Raw genomic sequence first — 19,134 nt, 5'->3', positions numbered from 1 at the left:
TTAGTAGTAACGAATGAAGATCTCTAAGGCTATAGATACTGCGATAAGGAATAGCTCAGTAGGCAGTACAGTTGAAGAGGAATGGACATCTCTAAAAGGGTAATCACAGAAGTTGGAAAGAAAAACATCGGTACAAAGAAGGTAGCTGCTAAGAAGTCAGAGTTATAGAAGAAATACTTCAGTTGATCGATTAAAGAAGAAGGTACAAATATGTTCAGCGAAATTCAGGAGTACAGAAACAAAAGTCGCTGAGGAAGCGCAGGGAAGCTAAGACGAAATGGCTGCATGAAAAAGTGAAGAAATCGAAAAATAAATGGTTGTCGGAAGGACTGACTCACCATTTAGGAAAGTCAAAATAACCATCAGTGAAATTAAAAGCAAGGGTGTTAACAATAAGAGTGCACCGGGAATTCCACTGTTAAATGCCCAGGAGAGAGCGCATAGATGGAAGGAATACATTGAAGACCTCTGAGGTGCGAGATTTGTCTGATGTGATAGAAGAAGAAACAGGAGTCGATTTAGAAGAGATGAGGATCCAGTATTAGAACCAGAATTTAAGAGAGCTTTGGAGGACTTAAGATAAAATAAGGCAGAAGCGATAGATAACATTCCATCCGAATTTCTAAAATAACGTGGAGAAGTGGCAACAAAACGTCTATTCATGTTGGTGTGTAGAATGTATGAGTCTGGCGACATAGCATCTGACGTTCGGAAAAATATCATCCACACAATCCCTAAGACTCCAAGGCTGACAAGTGCGAGAATTATCGCACAATCAGCTTAACAGCTCATGCATCCAAGTTGCTGGCAGAATGATATACAGAAGAATGGAAGAGATAATTGAGGATGTGTTAGATGACGACCAATTCGACTTTAGCAAAGATAAAGACACCAGAGAGACAAGTCTGACATTGCGGTTGATAATGGAAGCAAGATTAAAGAAAAATCAATACAGGTTCATAGGATTTGTCTACCTGAAAAAAGCGTCCGTCAATGTCAAATGGTGCAAGATTTTCGAAATTCTGGGTAAAATAGGGGTAAGCTATCGGGTAATATACAATATGTACAAGAGCCAAGAGGGAACAATAAGAGTGGAAGACCAAAAACGAAGTGCTCTAATAAAAAGGGTGTAAAATAGGAATGTAGTCTTTCGCCCCTTCAGGAGTGGAATTAAAATTCAACGTGAAAGGATTCAGTGATACGATTCGCTGATGACATTGCTATCCCGAGTAAAAGAGAAGAAGAATTAATGATCTGCTGAATAAATGAACAGTCTAATGAGTACAGAACATGAATTGAGAGTAAATCGAAGGGACAGCTGGTGTGGCCGAGAGGTTCTAGGCGGTTCAGTCCGGAACCGCGGGACCGCTATGGTCACAGGTTCGAATCCTGCCTCGGGCATGGATGTGTGTGATGTCCTTATGTTGGTTAGGTTTAGGTAGTTCTAAGTTCTAGGGGACTGGTGACCTTAGATGTTAAGTCTCATAGTGCTCAGAGCCATTTGAACCATTTTTTAAAGTAAATCGAAGAAAAACGAAAATAATGAGAAACAGCAGAAATGAGAACAGCGAGAAACTTAAAGTTAGGACTGAAGGCCGTGAAGTCGATGAAGTTAAGGAATTTTACTACCCATGGAGCAAAATAACCAATGTCGGACGCAGCAAGGAATACATAAAAAGCAGACTAACACTGGCAAAAAGGCATTACTGGCCAAGTGAAGTCTACTAGTATCAAACATAGGCCGTACTTTCAGGAAGAAATTTCTGAGAATGTACGTTTGGAGCATAGCATTGCATGGATATGAAACATGTACTGTTGGAAAACCAGAACACAAGAGAATCGAAGCATTTGAGATGTGGTGCTACAGTCGAACGTTGAAAATTACTTAGACTTGTAAGCTAAAGAATGAGGAGGTCCTGCGTAGAATCGATGAAGAAAGCAAAATGTGGGAAACACTGACAAGAAGAAGTGACGGGACGATAGGACATCAGTTAAGACATCGGGGAATAACTTCCACGGTTACAGAGGGAGCTGCAGAAGGTAAAAACTGTAGAGGAAAACAGGGACTGGAATATCTCCAGCAAGTAACTGAGGGCAGGTTGCAAGTGCTACCTTGAGATGAAAGGGCTGGCACAGGAGAGAAATTCGTGGGGGGCCGCATCACACCAAGCGGAAGACTGGTGACTCATAAAAAAAAGGGACAGCATCGGACGACAAATCCAGCGTCATCCACAAACAGCATTAAGGGTCCCTGCATTGACCGACCAAGTGCAACAGGCATGGAACTCAATCCAAATGGTTCTAAGCACTATAGGACTTGACATCTGAGGTCATGAGTCCCCAAACCTTAGAACTACTTAAACCTAACTAAGGACATCACACACATCCATGCCCGAGGCAGGATTCAAACCTGCGACCGTAGCAGCAGCGCGGATCCGGACTGAAGCACCTAGAACCGCTCGGTCACAGCGGCCGGCGAACTCCATCCAACTAACTGGCATCCGGCACCTGTACACCACAATGCAAGCACGTTTGCATGCTTGCACTCGACATTCTGGCGGTTACGCCGGTTATCAATGTACAAGCATTTCACATTTACGATGGCTTATCTCGCGCTTTCATTAACCGGTGGTCTTGCAATGTTAATCACTTAAATATGTTACGTAGACAAATGTATTCCCGAAATTTCATTGGCCGCGCGGGATTAGCCGAGCGGTCTGAAGTGCTGTAGTCATGGACTGTGCGGCTGGTCCCGGCGGAGGTTCGAATCCTCCCTCGGGCATGGGTGTTTGTGTTTGTCTTTAGGATAATTCAGGTTAAGTAGTGTGTAAACTTAGGGACTGCTGACCTTAGCAGTTAAGTCCCATAATATATCGCACACATTTGAACATTATGAAATTTCATTACTCTACATTAATTATTTTTTGGTTGCGTTTTTTTTCCGTCTGTGTAGTTTTCCATCTACACTAGCTCACATAACGAAAGCTTAATTATAACCACTCTGTGTATGAATGTACACTTTCGCGGCGTATAGTACTGACGAAATTTTCCCGGGCTTCCATACCGGTGGCGCGTTGAAATTTCAACATTAATGGGTACTTTATCAAAACAGTATCACGAATATTTGCTTCCCTGTCATTGGCGGAGTGAAGTAATGCTCTTCTCGTAATGACCCCCACGTCGACGGGTCGTTAAACATGTAACCTTACTTCTTACGATTCCAAGAACCGTGCGTAAATTACCAAGCGATCAAAGAGGCAAAACATTTGACATCAAGAAATTCACGGAAACTTCTTGCAATTGCTTAGTGGAGAGCAAAGCAAATGCGAGCACTGGCAGCGATCATAAAAAAAAAAAAAAATGGCACCTTCAGCGCTATCGTGGACAACGCGTCGCAAATGCGCATCTATACGGCGAATGGCGAAGTTGTCAGCGCAAGGAAAACGGGACGCTAGTGTGTAAACAATCTACGTATCGTGTTCGTAGTCGGCGGGAAGACTAGCAAGAAAAAGCAACACAATGCAGCAGCCTCTCTCGTCGCGTTCCCCTTCACGCTTCTCAGTTAATAGCCCGAGACTCATCCCGCCGTATTATTGATTCTCTGTCGCTCTCTTCCCATCTTCGCTTCTTCCCTGCCGCAACATCGAGATAATGGCGACCGCCCGATGAGGGCCGTCGGGGTATGATTGATCGCTGTAATAGCCGTTTGTACCGACCGGTCGTTTTCGCCGGTGATTCGACGCGTATCCGAACCACCTTTCTGATTGGCCGGCTGCACATACGCGGGGAAAGTGAAAGTCAAGGCCAAGGGAGCCGTTGACACGTGGCCAGCCCACCTCATTGGTTCCTTTTGTGCTGCTCGCCGTGCTTCCTTTATGCGCACTTCCACAACTCAACCGGTTACTAATTTACCTCCCGTCAATATTCTGCCGCCTCTGCAGTATCAGTTAATTGAAATCGTCACGTACCTCCATTAAACCCTAAACCGCCCACGTGCAGACAAGAAGCAACTTTTCGGCCGGCTAATCTGGGCGGCCAATCGCGTTATAGAGACGAACGAGAACGAACAGCGTTCCCTTTATCCGAAATTGAAAGCAGCTACAGCAGCTTGCGAAACAAAGATGATGGCTCACGTGTGGAATGAAGAGCTCCATTCGACCTGCTGTGTTAGGGACCTGTACAGGGTGTTTCTACGTTGCCGTTACGACCAGTGTAGAAGAGTAACGTAATTGGCGATCTTTCTACTATCCCCGCCTCCTTTCCAAATGGGCACATTCGTAAACCACTGCCACAACAAAGCAAATCTAAACGTTGTACGTTATTTAGATGGATAATGTAAGATAAGTACACTGTCGAGTCACCTTAATCTGACTACCTGTCAAAAGCCGCATATGGTCCGTAAGGATAGATGCATGCTTGTCTTGATGCATTGTGCCTTCCACAATGACAAGATCAGCCAGGGACTGCCAAGAAAACATTCCCAAGACCATAACGCTCCCTCCTCCAGTCTGGACCCTTCCGACGATTGTTACAGGTTGTTTGCTTTCAGACGTTTCAAGCCTTATACCCCAGCGGCCATCTGTCCGATGGAGCATGAAACATGATTCATCCGGAAAGACCACCTGTCGCCACTCATTATACATCCAGTTGCAGTATTGGTGTGAAAATTCCAGTCTTCGTCGCCGATGAACCCCTGTGTGTGACTGCATGAACGAGGCGCCTTCTGTGGAGGTCCATAGCACAGCAACCTTCGCTAAAAGGTCGTTGAGGAGACACTGTTGGTAGCCCATTCGTTCATGTGGGCCATGAATTGCTCAACAGTTACACTTCAGCTCGCCTGTACGAATCTCTGCAGCCGTCATTCTTCCCTGTCATCTATGGCTCGTGGTGTACCATAGTTCCCTCGGCACTGGTTATAGAAAGCGCCATTTTGCCATGCACGGTATACATTAACCACAGCGGCATGTGCACAGCTTACAAACTTAGCCACTTCAGAAATGACTCCACTCTTGGCCCGGAAGCCAATGATCAAGCCCTTTTGTACGTCAGATAAATTGCTCCGTTTCCACATTACGACGAAGGCACTGTTTTTCCGGGACTCAGATATCATGGTGAGGTTTGACATAGTTTCGTTATTCACCAGGGTGCTTCTACGTGAGTCAATAGAACTCACTGCTCAGAAATTTGTCGAGAAGACCGCCTATCTTTTCAGGCGTATCCTAATCTCCACGTATCTTCCGCTCACTGGAGAATACTACGAGCAAACCGAGGGATTCATAACGGTCAGCCTACTCTCGTCAGTGGTCGTGAGTTTGTATATGGAGCACTTCGAGAAAGAGGCCCTGATTCATGCAAATGAAACCCATCTGCTTTTTCCCGTAAGTGGATGACACGTTCTTCATTGGCACCATGGAAGTGACAAACTCCTTGACTAACTTGTACATCTAGACACCATACATCCCAAAATGAAACTCGCTGTGGAGACCGAAGAAGCAAGAAGACTACCAATCCTGGACGTCACGGTCAACAGAAGAGCTGATGGCACCCTGTGTCACAGTGTGTATCGGAAGAAAACACACAAGATAGTTGCTGCGGTACTAAAAACACTAGTACATAGGGCGGGCGCATGTCATCTGACGTAGAGCGTGTGCGCCAGGAACTGGAACGTCTTAGATCTGTGTTGCGAAATAAAAAATAAAAGATACTCAGAATGGCAGATTAAGTGCGCTCTTCGCCCCACCATTACAGTACAATCTGTGGAGACGGAAGAGACCACGCAAGAAGAGATAGCCACAGTCTTTATACCGTACACTGGCGCGCTATCAGGGAAAGTCAGGCGCATACTGAAAAAGCACAGTGTACGAACTGTATTTTGCCCGTCCACTAAACACAGGCGTTATTGGGGAGTGTCAAAGATGACATCGGTTTGCGGAAGGTCGGGATATATCAGATTTCGTGCCAATGTGGCAAGACAAAGATTGGACAAACAGTACTGAGAACACCAGCGAGCGACTAATGTACCCCAGTTTGGCGGTAGCAGAACACTGTTTGTCAGAGGGTCATGCTATGGAACACGAACGTCCAGGATTATAGCGCAGACTCCCAAATATTGGTACAGTGTTGTTCGAGAAACCACTGAAATTCGCGCCAGGAACAGTCTTATCAGTCGGAAATACGGCTTAATGCCAACAGGGCTTGGAAACCAGCACTGGATCTAGAAAGAAAGACGCTCAATGAACACAACGATCTGGCGATCAAGGCGGACATAGAAACTACGTCGACGCTATCATAGGCGCCAAGGCAAGTGTCCTCGAGCGCAGATCGCGGAGGAAACGGCTTTCTATAGGAGGGGATGTACACTGATCAGCCAGAACATAATGACCACTGACCTACTGTCGAAATAAAACCGTTCAAGCGATAGCTGCGTCACCTGGCGAGGAATGATATTAGTCAGACACACGCGCGGTGCACGTAGTATCAGTGAGAGTGCTGTCATTGTGTAGAGCGGAGAAGGCGCGCGCGATCTATCTGAATTTGTAATGGCCCGGAGATTCTGCACGAGCATTTGGGAAACGGCACGAATTTTCGGCTGGTCGAGGAGAGCTGTGGTGAAGGTCTTCAACACGTGGAGATATCACGTCCAGACGTCATAGCATTGGGCTGGACAGGATAGGCAGCTAACTGTGGACGAACTAACATCAGACTTTAATGCTGGGCTGAGTACAAGTGTGTGTAAACACTCAGTGCACAGACCACTCCTAAAGATGGGCCTCCACAGCTGACGACACACTCATTTGCCAATGATAACACCCCGACATCGGCTACTACGACTGAAATGGGCAATGATCATCGACACCGGACGCTGGCGGAGTGGCAGAGCGTTGTATCGTATGATGAATCCCGATACCCTCTTCATCGTGCCAATCGAAGGTGCGAATCCGTCGTCTTCCAGGGGAACAGCTCCTTGAGACCTGCACAGTGGGATGGAGACAATATGGTGGCGGCTCCTTTATACTCTGGGGCACATTCACGTGGGTGTCCAGGGGCCTAGTGGAGCTCATGCAAGGCACCATGATGGCCAAAGTGTGTCACACACTGGTTGCAAACCACGTACGAGGTTCGACAATAAAGTAATGAGACTGATGTGAAAAAAAAATGTTGCTTATAGTTTTAGTCAAGTTTAGTGTTGTCTCCTTCAAAGTAGTTCCCTTCTGATTGCATGCACTTTTTCCAGCGCTTCTGCCATTGATGGTAACATTTTTGGAACTCATCTTTTGTAATATCCTCCAAGACCCTCGTCATAGCTTTTTGGACAGCTTGTGTTGTTTGAAAATGGTGTCCCTTGACTGCCGTTTTGACGCTTGGAAATAGAAAAAAGTCGCACAGAGCGATATCTGGTGAATAAGGTGGCTCTGGTAGTACTGAAATTTGTTTTGAGGTTAAAAATTGCTGTACTGAGAGAGCAGTGTGGGATGGCGCATTACCGTGATGCAGAATCCAATTTTCAGAAATGTTGGCATGGACACAATTGATGTTCAGTTCTTCTGAAATCATTTTCACGTATAATCTCCGATCAGATAGTACGTTCACGCACCCTGGCCAAGTTGACATCCGTCCGTGAGGTTGATGGTCGTCCACTGCGGTCTTCATCTTCAAGATTCGTTCTGCCTTCACTAAAAATTTTATGCCAACGAAAAACTTGAGCTCTTGACATAACCTGCTCTCCAAAAGCCTTCTGAAGCTTACCAGAAGTTGTCGTCGCGTTTTCACCCAATTTAACGCAAAAAGAAATGGCATACCGTTGCGCAATATTATGCGCTTCCATTTCCGTGACGAGAGACACAAACATATTTTGACTTATTACAGCACAACTCACGACTGAGAAGTTGCATCGATGTGCCACTTGGACTAGAAGCAGCTTATAGACCAAGATCAAAGAAATTGTGCCTTCACAAGCCTGCAGGTTTGCCACATCTTGCAAAGAAAATCAGTCTCATTAATTTATTGTCGCCCCTCGTACACCCCTTCATGACAATCATATTTCCCGCCGGTAGAGGCATTTTTCAGCAAGATAATGCGCCATGTCACAATGGCAGGAGTGTGATGGAGTGGTTCGAGGAACACAGTGGCGAGTTCCGTTTGATGTGCTGGGCTCCCAACTCGCCAGATCTGCACCTGATGGAACACATACGGGATGTGATTGAATTTGGTGTCAGAGCTCATTGCCCCATTCCCCAGAATTTACGGGAATTAGGTGACTTGCGTGTACAGATGTGGTGCCAACTCCCTGCAGAGACCCACCTAGGCCGCATTGCTTCCATGTCACGATTTTTCGCCGCTGTTATCCGTGCCAAAGATGAACATACTGGCTATTAGACAGGTGGTCACAATGATCAGTTGAAGTCGGCAACGCGTCCCCAGGAGCTCAGTTCGTCAGCGCACGTGACAATGGCGACATGATTCATCGCCAAATAGTGTGTCCGTTAGACGCTGTGGCTAACCAGGGGCTGCTCGACTAATAAATACGCTGAAAGAAACTGACGAACCATGACAATATAACTTGACTGGCCCTCGCTTACCTATGTCTACATCTGTATCTACACTCTGCAAACCATAGCAAGTCAATGGCAGAGGATACGTAGCATTGCATTGCGTCTTAAGGTTTCATTCCTTCCCAATCGATTATGGAGTGCACGAAAAATAACTGTTTAAGTGCCTGTGTGCACACTGTACTTGGTGTAATTTTATCTTTGTATACTCTTCTTCTCTTAATACGGCTTCTGCAGGATAATTGGCATCTGTCTTAAACGTCTGCCCAATTGGCTCCAGTTGGCAGGTAGATTGGACGCTACAAAAAAATCCGAATTTTATGAAATTTTAGTATGTTGTATGTGTGTGGCCGAGTGGTCTAGGGCGATGCAGTCATGGGCTGTGCGGCTGGTCCCGGCGGAGGTTCGAGTCCTCCCTCGGGCATGGGTGTGTGTGTTTGCCCTTAGGATAATTTAGGTTAAGTAATGTGTAAGCTTAGGGACTGATGACCTTAGCAGTTAAGTCGCATAAGATTTCACACACATTTGAACACTTTTTGTATGTGGGTGGTCTTTAGTGTAGAATCAAAGTTCTCGACTTAGGAAACCCTTTGTTAACCTGATGGGAGCCCAAAAATGGCGAAATTTTGGCATTTACTCCCCGCCCCTCCGATATCACAAGCCACTTGTGCTATTTACAAAATGGTGTGAAATTCAAAAATCCAGGATAAGCATTTTTCCTATTGCTGGAAAATCCAAGAGGGCGGATCTGAGGACACTGGTGCAGCTTGCACGGTTTCCAGGTCACTTAAATCGAAGACGGTGATCGGCGATGCTGGCTGCCAGGTTTCATAAGATTTCCCAAGCCCTATGACATCACAATCCAAGATGGTGAACCCAATGATACTGGCACAGGCTTCCAAAGATGTCGGAATGATGTTTGAATCCACAATGGCGAATCTGTGGGTAATGGCGCGCCTGTGGCAGGAATATGAAAGGTGTTGTGACTTAGCAAGACAGCCAAGTCACAACGAGAGGAAGCCGAAAGGCACACGTTAAGCTCACGCAGATTGGCGTGAGGTCTGGAACAGTTAAAGGAATTAATAGTAGCAAATAAAGTACGTAGTTGATATAATACTTAACTTTAATCCACAATTGTAGAACATCTCTCGTTACGGTACATGCTTCATAATATTAATTATCAATTGAATACGGCGCCTTGCTAGGTCGTAGCAAATGTAGCTGAAGGCTATGCTATCTATCGTCTCGGCAAATGAGAGCGTATTGTCAGTAATCCATCTCTGGCAAAGTCGGCTGTACAACTGGGGCGAGTGCTGGTACGTCTCTCTAGACCTGCCGTGTGGTGGCGCTCGGTCTGCTATCACTGACAGTGGCGACACACGGGTCCGGCGTATACTAATGGACCGCGGCCGATTTAAAGGCTACCACCTAGCAAGTGTGGTGTCTGGCGGTGACACCACAAAAGGAACAATTGCGTCTTTATTTAAACAAATGCAGTGGCAGGAGTGCCTCTTCAGCACCACTGTACCTGTCTGCAAGCTGCTGCTGCAGCCAGTTTCATGTGTGCTGAACATGTCTAGGACAGTATTGGACACATGCAATCACTCTCACATCTGTAATGTTAGCATATGACTACTTTTAGCTTGCTGATGAGTGTCCAAGTCCTTCAAGCGACAGATGACATCTCCATCAGCCATTCCCCCCACCCCCCACAAGCAATAAGATTTAATTTTTCGCCCTGTTGCTCAGACCTTGAGATTTTCTGTGAGGTACAGACCCCTTGATGAATGTGTGACACCAACTGCATGTATTCTGTGACGCTCTTGCATGGATGTATATGGTGCTGTCAATCATCTTTGATAGCAAACCTGTGGCACTTGTCACTGATCATATAGTATATACCAATGCACAACTGTCACAAAAAACAAAAAAAAAAAAAAAACAAAAAAAAAGGGGGTTTCTCTATCACAAATAGAAAAATTTACATCACTTGAAAGTACAAGACTTTCATGATAATTCTGTCAAGTTACACACTGTGCCCTTAAAAAGGCGACTTTGTGGACCGTTTCGACAGCTGGTTTAGGCTGGAAAAATCTTTGTCCGCAATCGAATTTGCAGACTGTTGCAAATGTATGTTATCTTAATTTTCTCAACAAAATTTCTAAAAAAAAGTCTTCGTGCCTCTGAATTGCTCTAATGTATTCCTTCTCTCCCAGCCTATACGTTATATTTGCATTTTGGTAGCTGTAGAACTGTTGCTTGGACGTCACATTTTATCATTTTCCGTCTTTTTTCCCGAAAATTTCCATTGCAGAAAATATTCACAGACCATTATATCCCATCTTAACTCTGTCAGCAACAATGACTGCAACTGCAACTACAATACCACTCATAGAGCTGCTGCCTCACACACTGGTAGCTGGTTGCCCAACATTGATCTGCAGTCTTATGACTGCTAACCCCAGTGTCCAGTGGCTAGCCTGACTATCAGCTGTGGCACAGTTTGGTGCTGCCTGAACCGTGTGATGCATGTCTCTGCTATGTAGGCAGTACACTCTTGTGTGAGAAGTCTGGTAAGTACTCTGCTGTGTGACTCAACCAACTGATGTGGCCCTTGACCGCTAGCTATTGGAGTCTGACATCTACCACTGGTTGCAGCCGTTATTTTTTTTTCTCAAAATAATGTACACAACTAGGCTGTTGACCACTACTCTCATAAAAAAAATTTCCCATAAACTGATATCTGCAGTGTTCTTGATGGTCATGATTCAACTTACCATTTTGTATAAACGTTTTTATGTTTCAAATGAAGTTAATACATTCCTGATGCATGTTTAAGTTACCATATTATGATGGCGCTGTGCTGCCTGGCTATTGACTAGGCTGTCTTGTTTACTAGCTGCCACCCATCTTGCAAATAATTTTTTTGTGATGTATTTTAAAAACACAGTAAATGGACCTTTCAACTCTTGAACCATTTCATATATCCTATCCTGAGAACAAGTCTGCATCTCCCAATTTTTGAAATTCCCTCCCAGGCACTTGAAATAATGCAATACAGCAGAACGTATGAGTATGTGTGAGCCATTGTACAGCTGCTGGCATTTTAAAATTAGGACAATTTTGTATTTCCCTGCATTTTTCAATATGGGTTGAAGCATAAGTGTGCTTCATATATTTTCAAATTTCCCTGCCATTTTAATATAGAACACATCTTTTGTGGCATCAGAGGGCCAGTGGGGTGACTCTGGTGCCGTCACAAATAACAAACTAGTGCTAGAGATTGGAGCTACAGTCTTGGATTTTTTAAATTTTGCTGCAACGTTTAACTTAGGGCAGATGTGCTCTTTGGTGATGTAGAAGATAGATAGATATAGATAAATAGATAAGCACTTTCAATGCTCCTCGTCAGACAGTCTACTGGACTTTGCAAGGCTACTGGAGACTTGCATTCACATGGGATCCCATTGATGGTGGCACACAGACAATCCAACATGGGGAAATCCAGAGGGGTATTTGAATCTTCCACATTTTAAATTTAGGCCAGGATTCCAGACTTTACGTTATTGACCTGGCAACCAAACAGGTTGTGCCAGTGAGAGGAAAATCTGGCAACCATGCTGGTTGTGTCAGTGTCAAAAGAGGTACCATATTGGATCATCATCTTGAATTGTCACATCATTAGGATGTCATCAAAAATTTGGCAGCCTGTGCTATTTGGCTGAGGTCCACCATATTTGGTTGTGATGGTATAGGATGTGGGAAACGTGGCAACCATGCAGGCTGTGCCAGTATCCCCAGATTTGCACAAATAGGAAAACTGCCCATATTAGGTTTTTGTATTTTCTGATTAATGCAAATGGCACAAAGCATCAGAAGACTGGGTGAAATACAGCAGCATAGTGTGGCTATTTTGAATTCCCTAGAATTTGTTGTTTCCCTCATTTTCTGTGCAGAGACTTAGTAGGTCCGACATGATGTCTGAGAGGTGGAGGAAATACACTGCTGGCCACCATAAATGCAACACCAAGAAAGACAAGAGGTAGCACAACAAAATTTATTTTGTAGATAACATGTAGACCAAGTATCAAATGATTACGTTTACAGACGTCTGTGACATGTGGTTCCTGCCAGAATCAGTAGCCAAAGTAGCCGCCATTGTTGGAGATCACCGCTGCCACACGTCTCGGCATTGAGTCAAAGAGACGTTGGATGTGTTCCTGGGGTACAGCAACCCAAGCAGCTTCCACACGTTGCCAAAGATCATCTGGTGTGGCAGCTGGGGATGTAATCTGGGTCACTCGTTGAGCAACCATGGACCACATGTTTTCTATCGGCGAAAGATCCGGAGAGCGAGCCGGCCAGGGAAGCAATTCAATCTGGTTATTGACGAAGAACCTTTGGACAATGCGTGCCACGTGTGGTCGCGCATTATCCTGTTGAAATATGGCTGTGGCCGAGCCCTGAAGGTAAGGAAGGACAACTGGCTCCAGCACCTCGGATATGTAGCGCCGGCTATTTAAAGTACCGGCAAAGCGTACTAGAGGCGTGCGAGAGTAATATCCAATACCGCCCCATACAATAATACCCGTCGCAAGACCAGTGTGGCGGTGCATAATGCAGCTGTCCAGCATCCTCTCTCCACGGTGTCTCCACACTCGAATCCGACCATCGTGGTGCTGCAGACAGAAGCGTGCCTCGTCAGTAAAGACAACGTCATTCCATTCTGCCGTCCACATCCGTCTGTCATCACACCATTGGCGACGGAGACGTCTGTGGATCTGCATCAATGGTAGACGAAGCAATGGACGTCTTGCGGACAGACCACTCTGCTGTAAATGGCGTCGAATGGTACGCGCAGACATTGGATGATGCATTACAGACGCAATGTGCTGTGCTATGGTTCGGGATGTCACTGAGCGATCCGTCACTGCCATGCGCACAATTTGCCTATCACCACGTGCAGTCGTGCACCGAGGTGAATGCGATCGACCACATCGGTCCGTCGTACCCTCCTGCATCCAACGGTCACATATCCGCATTACAGTTGTTTGGTTTCGTCCAACACGACTAGCGATTTTTCTGTATGATAATCCACAATCTCGGTAAGCCACTATCCTTCCTCTGTCGAACTCGGATACTTGATCAAAAGATGTTCGCTGTTGTCTACAAGGCATAACTGATCGTCTTGTGAAACAACCACAAGGTAAACACACGTGCCGAATGTACACTTGTCGAAATCGCCAAGCCTTAAATGGTGCTATGAGGTGGCGCCACAGGCGCGCGTGATGTGCGTCTGCGCTGAAATTCTAATCAGTTGCATATCTCATCGCTGCAAACTCATGGTGTAAATTTCTTTTGATTCGGATGCTTCCTTCAGGGTGTTGCATTTACGGTGGCCAGCAGTGTAGCTGAGGGATAAAATTTACAACAGTGCATGGCGACATTGTCTATGGTGTATTAGAAATCTGGCAACAACACAGACTTCGCCAGAAAATGTCCAGCCATCCTACTATTATTATGCATTTATTTGTGAGACAGTGCTCAGCAACTGCTGAATTTGCAAGTTCTTGATTTTTTATGTACCTCTCATGTTCTGCATAGTACGAGGGCCGATCAGAAAGTAACCTCCGGTTGATTTAAAAAAATACACCAAGTTAAATAAAAATATTTTAATATATACATCTTACAACTACATCTTTGCACTATTTTTCTACATAGTCTCCATAGCGATTGAGGCACTTATCGTATCTCTTCACAAGCTTTGAAATTCCTTCTGCATAAAAATCACCCGCTTGTGCCTGGAGCCAGCCTGTGACCGCATCTTTGAGCTCTTCGTCGTCATCAAACCGCTGTGACCTGAGCCATTTCTTCAAATGCATGAAGAGGTGATAATCACTTGGCGCCAGGTCTGGGCTGTAAGGTGGATGGTTGATAACGTCCCACTTGAAGGACTCAAGAAGGGCCGTTGTTCTGCGAGCAGAGTGAGGACGGGCGTTATCGTGCAAAAAAACGATACCAGAAGTCAGCATACCACGGCGTTTGTTCTGTATAGCCCGTCGTAACTTTTTTATTGTTTCACAGTACACGTCTTGATTAATGGTCGTACCACGTTCCATGAATTCAACCAACAACACCCCTTTGGCATCCCAAAACACCGTTGCCATCAGTTTTCTGGCAGAAAAATCTTGCGAGACTTTTCTTGGTTTGGTAGGCGAATTTGAATGTGCCCACATCTTTGATTGTTCTTTTGTCTCAGGGTTCACGTACTTAATCCAGGTTTCGTCACCGGACACGATTCTGTTTAACAATGGTTCTCCTTCGTCCTCATAACGTGACAGAAAGTCCAATGCAGAGGCCATTCTTTGAGTTTTGTGGTGGTCGGTAAGAATTTTGGGCACCCATCGTGCACAGAACTTACGGTAACCCAATCTTGCTGTCACTATCTCGTACAAGAGAGTCTTAGAAATCTGTGGAAAACCAGTAGACAACTTCGACATTGAGAAACGTCGATTTTCACGAACTTTTGCATCAACTGTCTGAACGAGTTCGTCAGTCACCAATGATGGTCTACCACTCCTCTCTTCATCATGAACGTTTTCTCGTCCACTTTTAAATAAACGTACCCATTCACGGACAGCTCCTTCACTCATAACTCTTGGTCCGTACACGGCACAAAGCTCACGATGAATAGCTGCTGCAGAATATCCTTTGGTTGTAAAAAACCTTATGACAGCACGCACTTCACATTTGGCGGGGTTTTCTATTGCAGCACACATTTCAAACTGCCACAAAAACTAAACTAGCGCAGGTACGACGTTCACTCGACCACGGCTTGATGCCGACTGACCTGTTGAGTGCGTGAACGCACAGATGGCGTTGCTACTCCCCCCACAACCCGCACTGTGACCAATCGGAGGTTACTTTCTGAACCGCCCTCGTAGTACCACTAAGGATAGACTACTTGATGCAGTTCCTTCCACATTCATGAAGAATCTTATAAATTCCAGTTATCCTCAGTCCAGAACTACACTTAACCAGGTGCAACATCTCCTTCATCTTTTTAGATGTTCAAAAATAGGTCTTGTGCCTCTTCCTACCAGAATCCTACCTATTTTGCTAGTTATAGCTCTGTAGAAAGTAAGAAGTACAATAAGCATATCATCATATGATCATTCAAAATTTTTGTGTTTTCAGTTTTTCAGTTCTTGGAGAACAGTAACTTTCTATTTCGAGCCCCATAACTGTAGTTTCAGAACACATGCTTCTGCTGATTAATCTCAGAAACCAGGTGGTCCTTTTTACAGACAGCTGTAGCTATATATATATTAATATAATTAAAATAGTCATCTTCTGGACTGGGTGGGGAAGGATCAAGCCACCCATTCAATATGCTGCAAGTCTTAGAGAACACTGATGGACCTTGTTTTTCTTATCGTGACTTGGGCTCAGTCATTCAAGTTATGACAAAAATGGACACAGATATTTATTTAAACATAACTTTTTTCTATACCTCCATGCTGTGGACTCTCCTGGCTTCCAAGGTGACAATAGCTGTGTCAATAGGGAGGCAAACATATGTTCCTGGTTTGTTGAACACTCAGGCACTCTATCAGATCTCATCTTGTGCATTAAACCACCCGGTCTTCTCCCTGTGGAAAATCAGTGTGACTATTTGGAACAACATGTGAAACACAGGTGCCAACATCCCCTCTGTTTAGTAGCTTAACAGGGTCTGATCATTAATGATAGCTTCAGCTGTATACAACATTCCGAAGAAACTTGTGAATTGAGGTAATTATCAAGGCTAGATGTGGTATTATGCAGTATTTGTGTGCTTATACTTCTAATGTCCTTATTATGAATAAAATTATAACCAGATGGGTCTACTGTTTATGGTGTCACTTTCCATTTTCTTCAGTATGATATCATCACTGATATTTTTAAATTTCTGTGCCATGAAGACAATTTTTTGTAAGATTTAAGCACTCAACTTTAATTCATGACATATAATGAGAATCAAAGGAACATTTAATAATGGAAGTGCATTACTGTCTAGGCTCTAAAGACTAATTTGTATGGCTTATGTCAGTTGTAATCTTTTTCTGCAGGTGTCCGGTGTCACGTCAGGTGATATCGCCACTCAAGTACAACCAAAAGGAAGGATGGGCAGAGGCCACCATTTACTCTATGTTCAGGTTCCCAGACAGCACACAGGTCAATTTGCAATGTGACATTGCCGTCTGCAAAGGTATGTAGCACATCCACAACATGAGAAAAAAGTAGGATCCTAACACTTATCTTATAATGTGTATATATCTCTCCAAAAATCTATTTACAGTGTTTGTATCAGAGTATGTGATCCAAAGGAGCTACTCCTCTTGATAAATGTAAAAGAAAATCTGCACTACTTTATTCCAAGACTCGTAAATGTGAAAAAGGCATACCTGTAGATAGTTGTGATCAAGGGCAGAACTGTGAGCCTACTGTTACAATCCATAGCATAATGTGTCAATCAACAATTCAAATTCCACCCTGTGTGAAATTTACAAGTTACCACATTAATGTACATCACTAGAATGAAAAGACATTTTTGGTCATTTTAATAGGTCCACCCGAGGGGGTGGGGGTGGGGGGGTGGGGGGGAGTTGGGGGGGGGGGGTTGGGGAAACATTGTATTTTATATTAACTAAATGATAACCTTTTTGCCTTGTATCACAAAACTTTATTATTTTTATACAAAATAAAAAAGTTTTGTGAAACAAGGCAAAAATTCATAATACAAATTTTGGTCAAAGCCCATCCAACAGCACCCAAACTGAGTGACCAGGTGCATCCCTTAGGAAGGGTACCAATGAAAAGAACACTAAATTATTAGTTTTGCTTCACTTTCTCACTGCCAAAAGTGATAACACTCCTAAGGTCATCTTGGGCTCTTTGTATGGATTCTGATCAGTTTCCTGACCCTGTCTGTTTTGTCATAAACTATGTTTTTGATGATACTGGTATCAGGTCCAGAAGAAGACCAGTGTAGGTGTTCATATTTATTGTGTTAAGCACCAATTTTGGCACCTTTATTAATACTTGTATTGGAGGCTAGTCCTGCTTGAAACAGATGGTGAGACAGTAGCACTACTAACAATATGTGTAGACTGAACAACATCAACATGTAACTGTCCTACTAACTTCTTAAGGACTGTAAGATATCAACTGCAATAGTGGTCACAGATTGTGATTACAGTAAGGTGAGTTCTGAGTAACTTTTGGGTCACAATGGACACACAATCATCTATATATCTGTACCAGAGCAATACTTAGTGAGAAAGACATAGACTATTGTAAAGTATTTTGCAAATGTAACACTTTTTAGCTACAAATTGTATTGTTCTCAGCACAGATTAGTTTGTTGATTGCTGTTTTATTTCTCTGTTTTCAGAAACTAGCCATTGTTAGAATAGTGAGGCATTTTTGACAGCCAAACCTTTCAACCATCACTCAATTGGCTTTTGCAAATGATACACTACAAAGAAACCCTTCAGAACAAAACAACAATTACTTTGCCTAGAGTTAAAAAAAATCCTCAATTCCAATCCTGAAGCTGTGGATAAGCCAGACTGTTGTCCTTTCTCTTGGAGGTCCTGGCCCCACAGCATTGTGGGAGCCTCTGCAGATTTTAAAAGGAAAGTGGGCAAGCCCATGACTCCTGCAGGAATTGTAGGAAGTCATGCTAGAATAATATAATGATAATGCACTGTCCACAAAGGCCAAGGACCCAAGATTGAATTCCTGTCTGGACCACAGTTTTAACTTTCACCATGAACAATCATGACAGCAAATGCTGTTCTAAGAGGAAGAGAATTAATCAACAACTATTCTGTTGGTATGTTCTGTAACCTCACCAAAGCCTTTGTCTGTATGGCCTACTAAATTGTACTTGGGAAAACAGTGTATATTACAGGATTAATCCTAACCCTCTTGCATGGAATGAATCTGCAACAGAAAGCAATGGCTCACACTAACTAAATGTGTCATAGCTAAGAAACTAAACTTGAAATCAGGGCACATAAAATATTCCCACAAAGTATGGTACTCTTTCTTGTCCTATTCCTAATTTATGTAAATTAGGTTTCAGGGATTTGAAACTGTCATTCAGGACATGTCATGTTTGCTGATGATGCAGCTGCGTCAGACTTGGCACAGATGATAGCTAAAGAGGACTACAGCTGTTTCGCAGCTACTGTTCTGAATATTAATGTCACAAAGTCCTATATTATGTCATTGCAGACAAATAAAAATGATTTACTTTTCATGGATGGGATTCACAGTCATGTAGAACTTCTTGAAATATATCATAGTCAACAGTCAATGGCGAATATGGTGTCTTTTAAAAAATATAAACAACTTGCTGATACTTCAGATAGACATCAATGGTATACATTGAATGAAAAAGTGTCTAAAATTCCTTGCAGTCCAACTGGCTATCAATTTAAAATAGATTAAACACATAAAAAAGTAAATTTTGGTCAGTTCTGCATTTTTACACTTAAAAGTATCTGTAACTGTGTTGAAGTTTAACGTGCTGGCT

General features: G+C 43.8%; 1 protein-coding gene across 1 annotated transcript in view; it reads left to right on the top strand.

Moving 5' to 3' along the window:
- LOC126412237 (uncharacterized) overlaps positions 1 to 19,134 on the top strand; it is a 493,249-nt gene that overhangs the window by 465,127 nt on the left and 8,988 nt on the right. The window contains exon 6 of the mRNA XM_050081729.1: positions 16,661 to 16,800. Coding sequence (XP_049937686.1) covers positions 16,661 to 16,800 — 140 coding nt within the window. The remainder of the gene's footprint in view (positions 1 to 16,660; positions 16,801 to 19,134) is intronic.

The sequence above is a fragment of the Schistocerca serialis genome, chromosome 7 (genome assembly GCF_023864345.2).
Source record: "Schistocerca serialis cubense isolate TAMUIC-IGC-003099 chromosome 7, iqSchSeri2.2, whole genome shotgun sequence".
Lineage (NCBI taxonomy): Eukaryota > Metazoa > Arthropoda > Insecta > Orthoptera > Acrididae > Schistocerca > Schistocerca serialis.
This window is presented reverse-complemented; position numbering and strand designations above follow the sequence as displayed.